Consider the following 16,455-nt stretch of genomic DNA (forward strand, 5'->3'; position numbering starts at 1 on the left):
GACTTTATTTTTCCCCGCCTTTTTTCCAAACTGGAACTCAGGGCGGCTTACAAATAAAACTACATGTAGTTAAAAACATAGAAAAACATACAATTAAAATACAATTAAACTATGCACAACCTTAAAACCTTAAAAGGCACTTCAAAATCTAAAAACAATTTAAAATAATACAAATAATAATATAAAACAATAAAACAAGACTTGTAAAGCCCAATCCTAAACACCTTCTATCCCAAAAGCCTGTGGGAATAAAAAAGTCTTTACTTGCCGATGGAAGGATGGCAAGGAGAGGGCCATTCGTGCCTCCCTAGGAAGGGAGTTCCAGAACCTAGAAGCAGCCACCGAGAAGGCCTTATCTCGCGTCCCCACCAATCGCACTTGCGAGGGTGTTGGGACTGAGAGAAGGGCCTCTCCTGAAGATCTCAGGGCCCGGGCAGGCTCGTATAGGGAGATACGGTCTGACAAATAGCCTGGACCTGGGCCGTATAGGGCTTTAAAGGTCAAAACCAGCGCTTTGAATTATGACCGGAAACAAACTGGCAGCCAGTGGAGCTGTTGTAACAAGGGAGTTGTATGGTCCCTGTAACCAGCCCCTGTTAACACTCTGGCTGCAGCTCTTTGTACCAGTTTAAGTTTCCGAACAGTCTTCAAAGGCAGCCCCACATAGAGCGCGTTACAGTTGGAGTCCAACAACATCTGGAAGGCCACAGGTTTCCCCTTTCTTGTCATGTCACTAGACCAGCATTGGGGGATGGCAAAGCATCTTAAAGCTCAATTTCTGAACTCGGTGGTCTTGAACATCACCTTCAGATGGAGTGGAATCTAGTCCAGAAAAACTTATCCCATAATAAATGTATTATTTCTTTCAGAAGACACAAGATTCTTTGTCATTACAACTGACTAATACAGCTACTCCTCTGGAAATTGTTATAATGGCATCAGTTTCAAACACACTTTAAAAAACAAGAAGAATCCAGTCACTACTTATGGTCTAACATTTAAAAGACAAGGTACTGACTCAAAATATCCAGTAAAGACAGATGACACATTGCAGGAAACTTACAAGTTTTTAATGCAGGTTTAAATTGCTCAACATGTTAGAGACTGCATAAACTCTTGTACTATCCTTTACAAACAACTTACTTTGGAGTTGATCCACAGTGCCCAGGGGATACTACCGTGCAGTAAATATGGATTGGGCATAACATCAAACCTTCAATATGATTTTGTGGCAATTACATATAACTGTTCAAAGTTATCCTAGTTTGACACAAAGAGGCCTCATCCGACATTTTAGTCATAACTATAGATAAACAAATCAAAGAACATTTCTGCTTGGCTCTGAGTCATTCATTCAAATGTAACAAATTAAAGGGACAAGTGGCTAAATAGTCAAGTGTGAACACAGGGAGACGAAACAACATGCTGATAGAATCAGAAATCTCCATTAAGTGTCACATTGAGGAAAACAAGATGCTAATCCTAAATCCGGTTTTATTTTCCAACATGCTGATGTCACCAAGAAACTATTTTATTGTTTAACAGAATTTATGGAGGTAATTAATTCAGAACATGTGTGCTTTGTTGGTCACATTTTTAAAAGACCCCCCCAAAAAACCCCTGATTTGCCCCAGTTTAATTTTCTGCCTTTCCAAGCAAAATTTTACAGACATTCTCTCCCACTTTCTCATGTGAAATTCACTAAATATCATAAGGTGAATGTTAACATTGACTATTGCAGTCTCCCCCACCCAGTTTGCCACGATTTTGCAAGTCAGCCATCGCCTCCAACACCTTGCTGTCCCAATACAGATTCCTCGTTTTTCAGAACATGCCTCCTCTTTGTGAGAATCCCAAAACAGTGCAGTATATGAGCATAAATCCTACTATGCATTCTTTGGTTTTCTTCCACTAATGAGCAGGTGTTTTCTACCCTATTTATTTTCCTCCATTATTCAACAACACCCTAAAGACCACTTTGCGGTCCCAAAGTGGTTGTTTCCTGTCTCCCACCCATACAACTCATGAAGACCTTACAGGTGGCTCTAAGTAGAAACATTGTTCAGCATGTTGGATCCTATCACCTGCAGAATGTTTCAGTGTGGGCGCACAGCGGACAAGGGCTGGCATGGAACCAATGAGGATTGTGCAGTCTGCACTGCTGACTTCCAACAGTGAAGGCAGGGGACAAACAGCATGCACACAGGATAACAAAAAATAATCATTTGGGGAATTAAAGCTATGATAGTCTCCTAAAACAAGCCACACAAGGGCTATAGAGCAGCAATGAAGCACATACAGAAAAAAGCTGGATCCAGTCTTAGTCATACTCAAGTTAGTCAAGCATAACTTCATTGATTTCAATGGGTTATCTACCCACAGCATGACGAAGTCTGCATCCAATGCACAAAACAAAAATAAATGTTGCCTAGATGGACAACAATTCCATCAAGGATTTCATTCATTAATAGACAGGTGGGAGGTGTTTTTGTAAAAAAGGATAAAAGAAAGAAAGCTGCTACGGTAGCTAAATCTTAACATATAACTAATAAACTACAGAACAGAAAGATTTTAAAGTTTCATCTTGCAAAAAACTAGGTCTAAAAGATCTTATTGTTCAAATTAAAAATAATTTCATTCTTAACTGCTCGCAAAGGGGCAGGGTACAAAGATTACAAAGATCTATAGATGAAGAAGACTTCTTTTTTAAAAAAAGTTGATGCGAAATAAAAGATGCAAAAACAACAAATGAAAAAAGATTGCAGTCAATCCAGTAAAAATATATGTAAACACAAAATAGTTCAAACGAAAATCCTACAGTAAAAATATTATGTTCTTTTTTAAAGATTAAAAAAACTTTTATGCAAAATATTGCTCCAGTTCAGCTCAAACCGAAAATATAAGAGCTGGATGTTCAATTCTATGGAGTTCATAGTGCACTAGATACTGTTTTTCCTTTCTGGAGTTAAAGATGAATGTTACAGACATATGACTGACCAATATATTTATAGAGGTTAATTTTTTTTGTTTATGTATGTGTTTCTATTATACTTTATTAAAAAAAGTAAGGGCTGAGAAAGCTAAGTTGAAAGAGAAACTCAGAGAGAGGAAGTAGAGATGGCATGGAACTGTAGACTTGAAGATAGCTCGAAGACTGCAAAGAAAGAAAAAAGGTTTCTGCAGAGATCGTAACTTCAGTTTTTACTTTTCCACAATGTTCCAGAAATATTATTTTATCTAGCGCTTCAGTTCAGACACCCAAAGTTTTCCTGTGTCTATTTTCTTGGGGAGCTACAGCGACAAGATAAGACCCTGGCATCAATTACCATAGATGCGTCTATGAAACTACTTTCCACTCATCTCTTTAAAGTGCAGAGTTGTCAAAGTTGAAATATTAAATATTATTGCTTAGATGGGGTGGCAAAATTCCTATTCTCTCTGTGTGTCTTTCCTCAAGGCTCACAGCTGGAAGGCCTACTATTGTGAAGTTTGCAAGCACAAAAACTGTTAGGACTTTCAAAAAATAATTATTGTTGGGCTCTTCAAGTACATTTTTGGTGCATTAGAATATTTTGAGGAATGCAGTCACTAACAAAAAAAAAAAGTCATGAACCAACTGCCAGAAAAAAGTTACTTCACTTTCATGAAAGCAAACTGAAGAACATTTTTAAATAGCACACATGCACGCGTGCACACATACATATATATTTACACACACAAATTCATCTCTTACAAGAAAATTATCCCTTCCCTGAAGTACAATTTTTACGACCAATAGCCTACTACTCTGTACTGGAACTGTTTTATTGTTTTATTGTTATATTGTATTTTATGATGTATTTTATTATGATGTAATGTATTGTTGTTAAATTGTACGTCGCCTAGAGTGGCCATTGGCCAGATAGGCGACCCACAAATTAAATTATTATTATTATTATTATTGTAGGGAAACTTTTGAAATTTGATTTCTAAAATCTAAACGAAGGAATCATTTATCTTACTACATGAGCTTACATAATAGAACCTTACTCAGCAAAACCCCTTTACTTCCCAGTTAAACCCCTTGCATGTTTCCATTGCAGTTTGTGTGGCATGCTTTTATTCTTTTCCCAATTTTTTTTTTCTACCAGATTAATGAGATTTTCTTCCTCACTCTGCCCCTAACAGCAGGACATACAGTAGTTTACAAAAAAGGAGAGAAAAGTTGCCTAAAAGTTTTCCCTTATAGTGCATCAGCTTGAATAACGTCTCCCCATGTTAAACCATTAATGTGGTGTGCTTTCACTAATCCTAAGCAAGGGCCTGGCAGGCTCCGCTTTTCTTCCTTTGTTGCACTAATTCCTTTCAAGCACGATTACCTTTATTTCTATAACTCAATTTTCATTACTGGTGAATTTCACAAGCAAAATGAAATATAACAATTCCAGAACTCGTACGGATTTCAATCAATAGGATTTCAGGGCTATCAATCTTTAATTATACTAGGGCCAGATTAAAATCTGTTAATAAATTCATACTTACATCCTTATCCTCTTTTAAAACAAAACCACATTTTTACAACTCCATTTTAGTTTAACATTTGGGAAGCACAATGGGCATTAATCCTGCCAATGTAAGGCACTTCTAAAGTACCCCTGCCCTGATTTCAGTGAGACAGTTGAGCATGCGCTTCAAATCGCCCCCATCTGAAATCAACAGACATAAATTAACACTAATTGGACTGTGCTCAAGTTTGTTTTCAAAACTATCATGTTATGCAAATAAATAAAATTATTTCTCACTGAATAATATAAATATTTTAGCAAATTAATGAAAGAGAATTATTATATTTCTTGTTCACGGCCCTTATAAAGTTTCTACTGAAGTACAACAATGAAGATCAACTAAGGCCTCCTTTCCAGTGCAGTGTTTTCTATCCTGCCAATGCCTATCCTACCCTTAACTCTGTTTCAAGCATATTCTGATCATAAAAGTTGTCTATTCAATCTTTTAACTTTTAGCTAGTTTGCTCTGTATTTAATAATCCAAGGTTTATATAAACAATTTTTAGTATATCTCATGAAAATAAATCTGTATTAAAACAACACTATTGAAAGACACCACGACTTTAAAAAACAATACTTAGAGGTGAAAAGATATGTTTAGGATTGGGGCCTGTGCCTTAGAAATTAATAATAATACCACCAAAAACCCCTTAATCTTAAATCAATTACTAAGACCACAATCCTACCCCCAATTACCTGGAAGTAAGCCCCATTGAATTCAATACGACTTACTTTTAAGTAGGAATAGTTAGGATTGTCAGAAAAGAATCCCACAACTTAAATGCAAATGCATTATTGTAAATGAGATGGCTCTAGACTGTAAGGGCTAACATAATAGTGTGGTCTACATCTCAAACGATGGAAAAAAGTCAGCAAGGTTGCAATCCCGTACCTAGTTTCCTGGGAATAAGCCCTATTAATTACAACAGAACTTACTTTTCAGCGAACATGTAAAGAATTTCAGTGTGTTGTCAAAATTATTTTAATATAAAGTATTTGTATTCAAAACTTTCTATTAAAATCATTTTGTCACCTACTTGCTTAAGTGTCCCCCCCTTCTCCCATAATGTCGATTACCCTTTCAGCTCATCTCAAATCTTCATTACCATAACAAAAGTCTACACAAAATCAAAGGACTTGCTGTTACATAAATACACCTTCAGGCTGCGTAACCTAACGGGTGTTTGGCTGACCAACAGAAGCTTTAAGTTTTAAAACTGTGCCTGCCTGTTTTGCCAGTTGCTTTTGCCTACAGCTCTGCAGTGACCCTCGCTGGTGATCCAGTCCAGATTGCTGACAGAAAAATAGAAGGAGAAACACCTGCATCTACTGCTAAACTTTTCATCCAATGTTGATTGCACAAAATAAGAAAGGTTATGCAGCTTTCCTTGCAAAAATTTGTATAGCTGGAACAAAACTGAAAGGAAGTAAACTGGATAGAAGCAAAATTCTCTCCATGCTGTATTATCCAGGGAGACCTTTTTTATTTTTGTTTAATCCTAGCATTTCTGACAAATAGACGTGCAAAGATAACATTCACATTTGCCAGTCCCAGGGATTTTTGTTCAAATGGCAATCTAATTTTTGCATGTGTTTTTAATTTCCCTTTTTGTGTGTGCAGAAGAGGAAGCTTCCCTATCATTAAAAACTGATCAGTTTCTAAAGTTGCATGTACTTGAAAAGTTTAAACATACATCCTAATTTCTTTCATTATCATTTCTCTCTGAATAAAAACACCAAGCATTGACCTGAGACCACGTTATCGTAAAAATCTTACATTTTGGCTTCTTTGATATTTAACATGTGTTCCAAATTTAAAATGTCATTCTGCAGGATTGCAAACTTAGTCAATGAATCAGTCTTACATTGGAAAACACTAAAAACCAGCAAAAAAAAACCCCAGACCATTAAAATGTATCCATGAGGTCTTGCATTAAGAATATGGAATCTATACCACATTTTAGTTCTACAATAATGGATTATTACAAATGCCATGATGAACGTTATAGTGCATCCTAATTTATTTGTTTTTACTCTGTTTAAATCAGAGCAGTTTCGGATTAGATGCAGCTGCATGAAAATCAGCCTTATAAACCTTACCTTTATTTCATTCTAAATTCTACCTACAGATTCTGACAATATATTTTTGTTTTAAAGCAACTGCTCTTTCTCCACACAGAGAGAGTTCTGTTATTTAAAGTGACAGTTGCTAAATTTTCACACACATCAGGAATCATATAAGTTAAGATTTGGCAATGTCACCACATCTAACATCTCCTTGAGGTATTGTAAGCCCAATTTATTCAGGCCATCTTAATGGCTGGGGTTAAACTGGCATCAGCAGGGTTTGGTAGGTGAGTGGGTGGAAGGAGCTAGAGTTGGAAGTTTAATCATGTTGAGCTCTCATGGATGTTTGGCTTGTTATTTACATGATATGTGTAAGGGGATAAAATCTGAAGGCAAAGTCCCTTGTGCAAAGCCCTGTCAAGATGAATGGACACTGATGCGAACATTAGTAAGAACACTAACATGCTCTTGCGTTGCTACCATTCACTTCCATGTGGTTTGTGCAGAAAAACTTCCCCTTTAACTGTGCCTTACATAAATACATTACAATTATTGGAAGTATTTGTTGTTTTTCTAAAATGCACTAAATTAATGTTCTATTAAAAGCCATTTGCCATAAAAATCCAGCCCTTTAAACCAGTGAACGATACTTTACATTCACTGGCTTAAATGTGGGAAAGTTAGACATACAGAACAATGTCTATCAGTGCTCCACTTGAAAATGCTGTCATTGGTGACATAACTGAAAAGTAAATTCATATTTATTAACACCAATATGTGTTTACTGGGGGAAAGCTGTAATCTAACCATTGAACAAATGTTCTGATATGGTAAGAACGAAAGCAGAGTCATTTAAGAAAAAACTCGCACAATGTAAACAGAGAGTCTGAAATAGTTCTAGCTGTTTACTAAAATGGAGCCTGTTGGTAACCATGAACAGATGTACAACCTTGGTGTCTTTTGGGTAGTTGTGTTCATAAGAAATTCTTTATGTGAGATTTGAGAGGTTAAAAGAAGTTTCCTGTCTGCACAGTCAAAATATTATTGAAGCAATTCAGGTTGTCAGTAAAAGCTTAAACAAATTTGCTGATAATCCTGTTAATGACCTAGGTCAAGTGTTAACTGTTGTGGGTTATACAACAGTTAAATTAAGGTTGCTGGTACCCTGGGGCAAATAGTATCATTACAGAAATGGATTAGAAAAAAAAACTATTAAATTGCAGGATTATATCACTCCTTTGGTTCTTGATTCTACAAGAACAGTTCCAAAGGAGGTTGCAAGACCTTCAATAAGAAAGTCCACCTTGGACAAAGTAGTGGCTTGCGAATTTGAAAATTGCATACTTTCAGACTGAGATTTCAGAACAAATAAAAACTATTAAAATCTCAGCATCAAGATCCATGCATTATTCAGATGTTCATCCCTTCTGACATTTTCCTGTTACTAAATAGATGATTCACATTTCATAAATAATCACATGTGATCTCCAGTTGAAACAGCTTAAAGAAGAGTATAACTCCAGAAACACACCCACAAACCCACCCCTATGCGATAGTTTGTTGCTGTTGTTTTAAAGAAATAGCTTAGAAGAAAATTACCTGTTTCATCACCTCTCTACTTAATTGGAGCTTCAGTGAAGACATGTCATGTGCCCAGCTCTCTGCCGCATAAAAAGATGGAGGGGGCACAAAACTTTAAATGCAACTTGAAGATGGCAAATAACTTTTTCTGTGTATGATATCACAGAATTTAAAATAGATCAATAAACAAATAATTAAAGTATATTTTAAAAGAATAAATGCAAGCACATGGCTTTGTTCTTTTCCACAAGGCTGCATGAAGTGAAATAAGCCCCGTAATTCATAATATGTTTTATCCAGGACGTATAAAAACTTTGCTCTCCTTTGCTATATAAAATTGGAGAAAAACATACCAATGGCTCCAAACGTTGACTGTACAGGCTCTGTCTCACAATTTAATCAACTTCATCAAATACATTCTATTTATTTCTGGAGATTCTGCAATGGCATGGCAGGGACAGGATGGCTTAACTTAGTCATTAACACTGCAGTCCTATACATTACTCAGAAGTAAGTCCCACTGAGTTCAGTGGAGTTTACTCCTATGTACGTGGGTATAGGATTGCAACTTCAGTGTAGGTTTTAAGCTAACTATCCTATTCAAATGTGACAAATACATATACTCTGAAATTTATAAGTTCTGAAAAACTGAGTTTTAAAAGTGAAGAATATTTCAAATATACCGTAATATTGTAGTATCTAAAAGTATCTTTAGTAGTAGTACCTAAAAGTATCTTTAACAGCCATTTTGATTTAAGAATGCACAGGGCAACTTTGCATATTTAACCAACAGCACACTTTTTTCTACTTTTTCTTTTCAGTTTCTAAGTTTCCTTAAAATTACAAAAAATATAATCACATAATTATAAAACTGACTACCAGCTACAGCTGTCTTACATCAAAGTTGGACAGTTTTGTGCTTACAATAAAAATTAAAGATATGGCAACAGAGACCAATATTTTTGTAAAAGACTTTTTTAAAACAAAATAAAACAAAACCCTCGATGATGAAAGTGTTTAAGCAGCATCTTCTATGGACAGCTATGTTCAGGATAAAACATCAAAAAAGGTATAGAAACTAACGCAAAACATTTTAAGATATGAGTGTCCAAATAATATATCACGGTGTTTCAGTTGCTGTCTTAATATACAGTGTATTTTGCTAGCCAATGTGCTAGCAGCTTGACTGCTCTGTTGACTGCATAACAGAATTGTGCACATTGTCAATGAGTTCAACTGCTGAGAGCGACACGCCACTCCAAACTGGCCTCCATTTATACTCATGCTTTCTTTGCCAAAAAGAAAAAGAGTATAATAGCAAGATCAATACTACTACTTTCTTAGCAGTAACACTTGTTCTACTAATTATTCTGCTACACTATGATGTATCCATTATTTTAAAAAAGCAGTATTGAATATGCATTCATGAAGGAGATTATTTATTCTTTTTTAGAACAGCATATACCAAACTATTTCCTTTTTTCTGCGGTGCAAAATTCAGCTAGATCTTCCAAATCTTTTCCCCTAGCCTAAATTATATATATATATATATGACTACTTTCCCTTTTCCAAATCCAAAAACACTGGCAGCATTATTTGTTCAGTGCATTAAAGATTGTTGCTTAACAAAATGAAAATTGGTTAACAAATAGGATTAATTAGGCAGGTGCAAGAATTTACACAATTATTTCATACTAAAAGTTCTTCTCACCCTTTCACCTCTTGAATTTTAAAAATAAGCAGGTGTGCTTAAACACTTTGGAATTAAAGGTTCAATGTTTAATGGTCTGACTTTATCCACAAAGTTACTGAGTGTACCTTTTAAAGAAATATCTCCAATTATTTTTCAAGACAACAAAACCCAATGAACATATTTTTTTCTAAAAATGTATGAAGCTTGACAGCTTCTGACTCAATAAATATTTTATATTTAAATAGATTTAAATATGTGTAGAAATATTTCTGTATGATGTAATATGTCATATGAAACACAGGTGAGTTTTCTAATAAGTGGTAATATTTTATTGTACCTGAAGTTTGTCATCCAAATTAATGCCATTAATTAATGGCTTAAAATGCAAGTATTTTCTCATCACAAACACATTTTAGAAGATGCCCGCCATCAAAATTTTTATTTATTTTTCTATACAAAAAGAGATATTAACGAGTCACCAAGGATAGACTCCTATGCACACTTAACTAGGAGTAAGTCCCCTTGAACACAATGGAGCTTACTTCCAAATAGCCACACACAAGATTGCACTGTTTAATTGTTTCCATCAGTCGTAAATACAAATGGAATCAAGAAGGATAGCTACTGAATTAAATACAAAGCCAATGCAAGCTCAGCATAGTTTCACCTACACACACACACCCAACCACTCATTTCCTTTTTCGTTTACATATAGTTACATATAGTTAAAATGATGCAAAACGGATCTCCTCCGTAAGACCAGACAGACACAAGGGGCTTCCCTGGTCTGACTTTTCTTGGCATCACTTATACGCTAATAGTCAAACACACACGCCCTGCTCATTATAAACTGGACCTAAGTCCTACCCTCATCGCTTCACACAAGACACATTCGCCAAGCTCCTGACAGCTGCTGCAAAATGCAAGGATCGTGCCTTCTGCCTGCATCCTCCTTACACTGGCGCCGGTCATGAACACCCGAGGGAGGTCACTGTCACTATTGGGGTGTCATCACACACATACAACCACCAGCAGCGACATTCTGGTCTAACTTTGCCTTACCAATAAGCGTCCATCACAGCCAGCAATAAAGTAACACCCGGGCGCCGTGAGGCCATGATCCAGAGAGCAGCTTCCAATGGCCACAAGCTTGGGTTGCACTCCAAAATACAAATGAAGCCTTCAACATCAAAATACTAAGCTGAACCTGCTGCTCTGTGTCCATCCTGGACCACCTTAAAAAACAACAACCATGGACCAGGTTTCCACCAGCGGGATCCAGGGAAGTTCAAGCACTCGCGGCTTCCCTAAAGGTTGCGCCTCCCGGCTTACCTTCGTTAGTAGGATGGAGGCTCAGATCCCCCGAGCAGCTGAGAGCAGATCCGAGGAGAAGGAGGATGGCGACGTGACAATCCATGTTCCTGGTGCAGAGGGCAGCGCGAGCTGCATATCTTCCTGAAGCATGCCACTGATGTGAGTGCTCCGCTTGCAGAAGTTACCATGCTCCGCTTGCGGGCTGATGTCAAGTTTGACACTGGAGATAAGGAGGAGTCTGCCGAGCTGCCTCGGCTGCCAGCAGCCTACCGGGCTGCCCGCGGGGTCCTAGCGCCCTCCTTTCCCAACCGACAATACGCCGCCAAGCACGAGCGACTCGCAGAAAGTGTATTTCTGAGCAGATCGAGACAGTGACGGAGGAGGAGGGGCAATTTAAAAAAGAAGTAAGTGGAGGTTGTGTTCCGAACCGAGCTACAGCTTGGATCAGAGAGGTGTGCAGAAGGAAGATCGGATTTACCGGCAGATCTCCGGGGGATATGAAATCTATTGGCAAGGGCGACTGATGCCCCAAATGTTTAACAATAGCAACAACAAAACAACTTTCCTCGGCTAAAGTAGGCTGCTGGAATGAAGAGAACTAACCAGGAATGGATTTATTTGTTCGAAGCGACTCGCTCAGGTCTGGTACTGAAAATCAAATGCCCGGGAGGTGCTCAGGGGCTGCACCCTTGTTCTTTCATTCTAAATGTACGGCCTTCGCACCTGGTTCTCATTTGGGTTCTCTTGGGGTTCTAGGAAAAAAATAAAACCCCAAAAGCCTGAAGTCTGTCCAGCCCTGCCATGCGTTAAACACGCTTTAATTTTTATTTTAAGCGTGCGTGCTTAAGGCGATCCCTTTCATTTTGACGGGAAAGCGGCTTTTTTGATCAAGCGATCAAACAGTAAATAAACAGACCGTCCCTCCCTTCTGTCCCGCAGCCAAAGCTTGAAAGAAGAAGAGGGAAAAAGGACCCCCCCTTCTCAATCAGCATACACACACTCAGAACCCCTGCCGCGTCCTTCTCTGAGTTCTGGTTACTCCAACCTCTCCCAAAGGATGGGGGACCAGCAACCTCCCCCTCTCTCTCACACACACACACCCTTGGCTTTCTGCGTAGAGTGGTCGTGGCAAGAGCAGCAGCAGCGATCCGGTCCTCTTCCTTGTTCACCTGCTCCCATCCCTCCCCGCCAAAGAGAGGGCGCAGGTGAGAAGGCTGGGATGGCGCCCCCAACCCCGAGGAACTGGCTCCTTTCTCTGGTTCCCGCCTCTGGATAGTTCCGCTTTGTGCATCCTCCCCCCCCCCAAGGGGCAAAAGAGCAGGTAGAGCCCAAGGAGAGGACGAAAAGGAGCAATCGCTGGCAAACACTATCTGCTGCCGAGATAAAGCGGGGTGGGCGTTTGAGAGAGGGGGCACGATGGGGCGGACTGTGCTCCTCGAGTCTAGTCACTCCCAGAGCGAGAGAACTGGAAACGAGGGAGCACGGAGGAGGAAGCTCTTCCTTCTACGTCCAGCCTTCTATGCCGTAAGCGCGAGGTGGCGGCGGCGGCGGCGGCGAAAGTGGCTGCTGCTCGCGGTTCCTCTGTAAGCAGATCCCTGGGCCCAATCCTGCCCACCACTGTGCGGGAGGGAGGAGCAGCTGCTGCTGCCGCCACCTGTGGGCCACTTCTCCTCTAAAGGGCGGAGCTCTAAGAACGGGGTGCCCGCGCCGGGGGACCTTCCTAGACTGGGGGGATGTGGAACAGAGGAGCCGGAAATATTGCTGCGTTTGTTGCTCACTAAATAACTTTTTAAAAAACAGTGTGCCTACTAATAACCTATAGCGTCGTTGGACCCTCCGCAATGTACAGTTACAGCAAAGTGGCTTGAAAGTGGTCGCTGTTGGCGACCTTAGCCGGCGGGGGAGGCGCTTGCTGTGGCCCCAGGTGCACAAGGTCGGAAAAGCAGGCGAAGTGCAAAATCCAGGCGTTTCACCAGCTTCGTTTCTTGGCTTGGGCGAAGAAAAAGGCAGCTTCACAACATCAGTGAAAGTCGAAAATCGATCAGGCCTGCGTTATTTATTTAGAAGCACGGCTTCACCCTCGGGATGTTAGCTAGCCACGCTCCCGCGGGAAGCCTCCTTTTCTTTTCAGCGCTCGTGGCATCAGACGCTCCCCGCCGTTTCCCATTCGGCGTGACTGGCCGTTCGCCCACACAGCTGCTTCCCCCACCCCTCCCGTCCGGTGGTGCAGGAAGCCTGCTGGTTTCTCACTGGAGTACAGTAAACAACTATTTAAGAAGCTTTCGGTCCGGAGGAGACTCCATCCGTTTTTTAGGATCTCTGGGTCCCAGATGTCTGACAAGGCTTAATTTGAAGGGGGGGCTCGTGTCAAGCCCCCTAATATGTAAGCTCATGAAATCTGTTTGCAGTGCTTGCATGCTTTACATGGAAAGAAGACAGTGCCTCTGAGCACATGCAGAGTGTAGACCCCTCACTTGACCCTGAACAATCCTAGATCACATATGGGTTTAAAGATGCGGAGGGGTTTTTCCTCATCTGTTTCACCTCCACCGCTGCAAAAAACTGGACTGTGCAGAAGAGGGCAACCAGAATGATCAAAGGGATAGAGAGACTCCCTTATGAGGAAAGGTTGCAGCATTTAGGGCTTTTTAGTTTAGAGAAAAGGCGGGTCAGAGGAGACATGATAGAAGTGTATAAAATTATGCATGGCACTGAGAAAGTGGATAGACAAAAGTTTTTCTCCCTCTCTCATAATACTAGAACTCATGGACATTCAAAGAAGCTGTTGGAAGATTCAAGACAGACAAAAGAAAGTACTTCTTTACTCAGCGCATAGTTAAACTACAGAATTTGCTCCCACAGACGCAGTAATGGCCACCAGCTTGGATGGCTTTAAAAGAAGATTAGACAAATCCATGGAGGACAAGGGCTATCAATGGCTACTAGCTGTGATGGCTGTGCTCTGCCACCCTAGTCAGAGGCAGCATGCTTCTGAAAACCAGTTGCCGGAAGCCTCAGGAGGGGAGAGTGTTCTTGCACTTGGGTCCTGCTTGCAGGCTCCCCCCAGGCACCTGGTTGGCCACTGTGAGAACAGGATGGTGGACTAGATGGGCCACTGGCCTGATGCAGCAGGCTCTTCTTATGTTCTTATGTCCTTAAAGAGATTATGGATATAATGTGTGATTTTGCCACAAGCCTTCAAACTGTAGGTGGATTTTTTGTGGGGGAGGTCTCACTTTGTGTTAATATCAAACTATTCAGTGGACCTATTCACCATGATCATGATGGCACAATTTAAGTAGAGAAGGAGAAGCAGTGGCTTGTAACGGGTAGATTTAATGGGTTATGTGACTGCATTTTCCCTCTCCTAATCCCAACCCTAGTAGAGTTGCCAGGTCAGAAGCATTACAAACCCTGAGATTTCAGAGGTGGGCCTGAGTGATGTCACGGAGGTGGACCCTAGTGATGTCATTAAGCATGATACATTAAGCATCAACGACAGTTGCTTGGCTCATACAATTCAAACAAAAACATTTCTCTGATTGGAAAATAAGTTAGAAATCTTAGCTCAAAGATGAAGACTGGATAGGAAACATTTAATCTAGCCTACTTGCTTCTGGCAAGAAGGGTTTAAGTGCCCTCAGGCCAGGCCAGTCACTAGAAGGCCATTGCAGGAAGAAAGGAGCCTAGTGTTGTGGAGAAGTTAGCTGGGAGTGCTCAGGAGTAAAGATGGATGCCCCTGAAAGCTGCAATTCTGAACACGAACACCCTTATTAAGGGACTAAGCTCCATAGAACTCCATAGGACTTACTTCTGAGTAGATATGGTTTGGATTGTGCTGTTGGTAAAGCTTGACTAGAGGGATCCTCTGCAAATATATCCATATCCAAGCAGGGTTGGCAACCCCGTCTGGAATGCCCTACTCCTACCTTTTAACATGTCTGTTCCAAATTTCTTTATAGATTTGACCCTTCATTTCAGAAAGAAGTTTGAGAAACAAGTAAGAGTAGGAAGTTTCTGTACCCTTTTCTGTCTACGCTGTGGGCTGCTATAAACTCACTTTGACATCCAACCAAATTCCAGTCAGTAATAACTGACGGAGAGAAAACATACGTGGTTTGGTCTACCTCAGTGGTGTCACTAGGGTTGGTGTCACCCGGTGCGGTAACTCATGGTGTCACCCCCATGGACCTCCTCCCGTACAAGGTATGATAGCATTCTTCAAGTACTTGAAAGGTGGGCTGGGATCTCTTCTCGATCGTCCCAGAGTGCAGGACACAGAATAATGGGCTCAAGTTGCAGGAAGCCAGATTCTGACTGAACATCCGGAAAAACTTCCTAACTGTTAGAGCGACGTCACAGTGGGACCAATGAACTGGGGAGGTGGTGGGCTCTCCAACCCTGGAGGCCTTCAAGAGGGCAGCTGGACAGGGACCTGTCAGGGATGCTTTAATCCGGATCCCTGCATTGAGCAGGGGGTTGGACTCGATGGCCTTATAAGGCCCTCCCAACTCTCTACCATCCTATGATTCTATGAAATTTACACCTTGGAAAGGGGACAGTTCCAAAAACATCCATTTCGTAAACAAAACTCACATCTCATGTGCTAGAAGTAAACGATTTCTGACATACACTTTCATCCATTTTGGAAATACAGGCTGTTCCCTGCAACAGGACAGGGGAGGTCTGTGGTTCTCCGGATGTTGCCAGACCCCCAACTCCCATCAGCCCCAGCCTTAAGTGGCAGAAAGGGAATCTGGATTCCTGGGCAGTCGTGTAGTGGCAAATCCAGAAGTGCAAAGTCCCTTCAAATGGTCACAGTCATGCACCCCTCACATCGCACACCCCCTTCTAAGATTCTGGAATAATCTGGCCAGGCTCGAATGCCACTTTCTGCTTCTCTATCACTGTCATCGTTTGACTGTCCTTTCTTACAGTCAGAGATATTGCTTGAATTACTGCATTCAGTGTCTACACGTTTATCTCCCTAGGAGCTAATCAGCATGAAAGGGGAGTGTGTCAGCCCCTGAGAAGAGTCTTCTCAGGGGCTGACACACCTCCTTTCACCCTGTTTGGCTCCAATCAGCAGGGAAGGACAAGGAAGCATGTTAGAAGACTCTTCTCAGTGGCTAACACACTCCCTTTTCATGCTGTTTAGCTCATAGGATGTTGAAGACCCTACTGAGACCCTGCTCCCCAAAAAGTAAAGGGTCTAAGACCCCCTCGGACCCTGGATGACTACACCCCTGCTCCTGG

At 40.7% G+C, this 16,455-nt stretch overlaps 1 protein-coding gene across 8 annotated transcripts in view; it reads right to left on the minus strand.

Annotated features, from left to right (window-relative positions):
* The window catches only part of EPHA3 (EPH receptor A3), a 345,821-nt gene extending 334,409 nt beyond the window's left edge, over positions 1–11,412 (minus strand). For 5 of the 8 annotated variants that reach the window (XM_061628065.1, XM_061628063.1, XM_061628064.1 and 2 more), the window contains exon 1: positions 11,218–11,412. In XM_061628065.1, coding sequence (XP_061484049.1) covers positions 11,218–11,302 — 85 coding nt within the window. In that variant the 5' untranslated portion in view covers positions 11,303–11,412. Of the gene's footprint in view, positions 1–6,321; positions 6,371–8,210; positions 8,273–10,947; positions 10,989–11,217 lie in introns of those variants that run through there. The other 3 variants (XM_061628066.1, XM_061628067.1, XM_061628068.1) reach the window with 3 other exon arrangements.
* Between the last annotated feature and the right edge of the window lie 5,043 nt (positions 11,413–16,455).

The sequence above is a fragment of the Rhineura floridana genome, chromosome 5, assembly GCF_030035675.1.
Source record: "Rhineura floridana isolate rRhiFlo1 chromosome 5, rRhiFlo1.hap2, whole genome shotgun sequence".
NCBI classification, from domain to species: domain Eukaryota; kingdom Metazoa; phylum Chordata; class Lepidosauria; order Squamata; family Rhineuridae; genus Rhineura; species Rhineura floridana.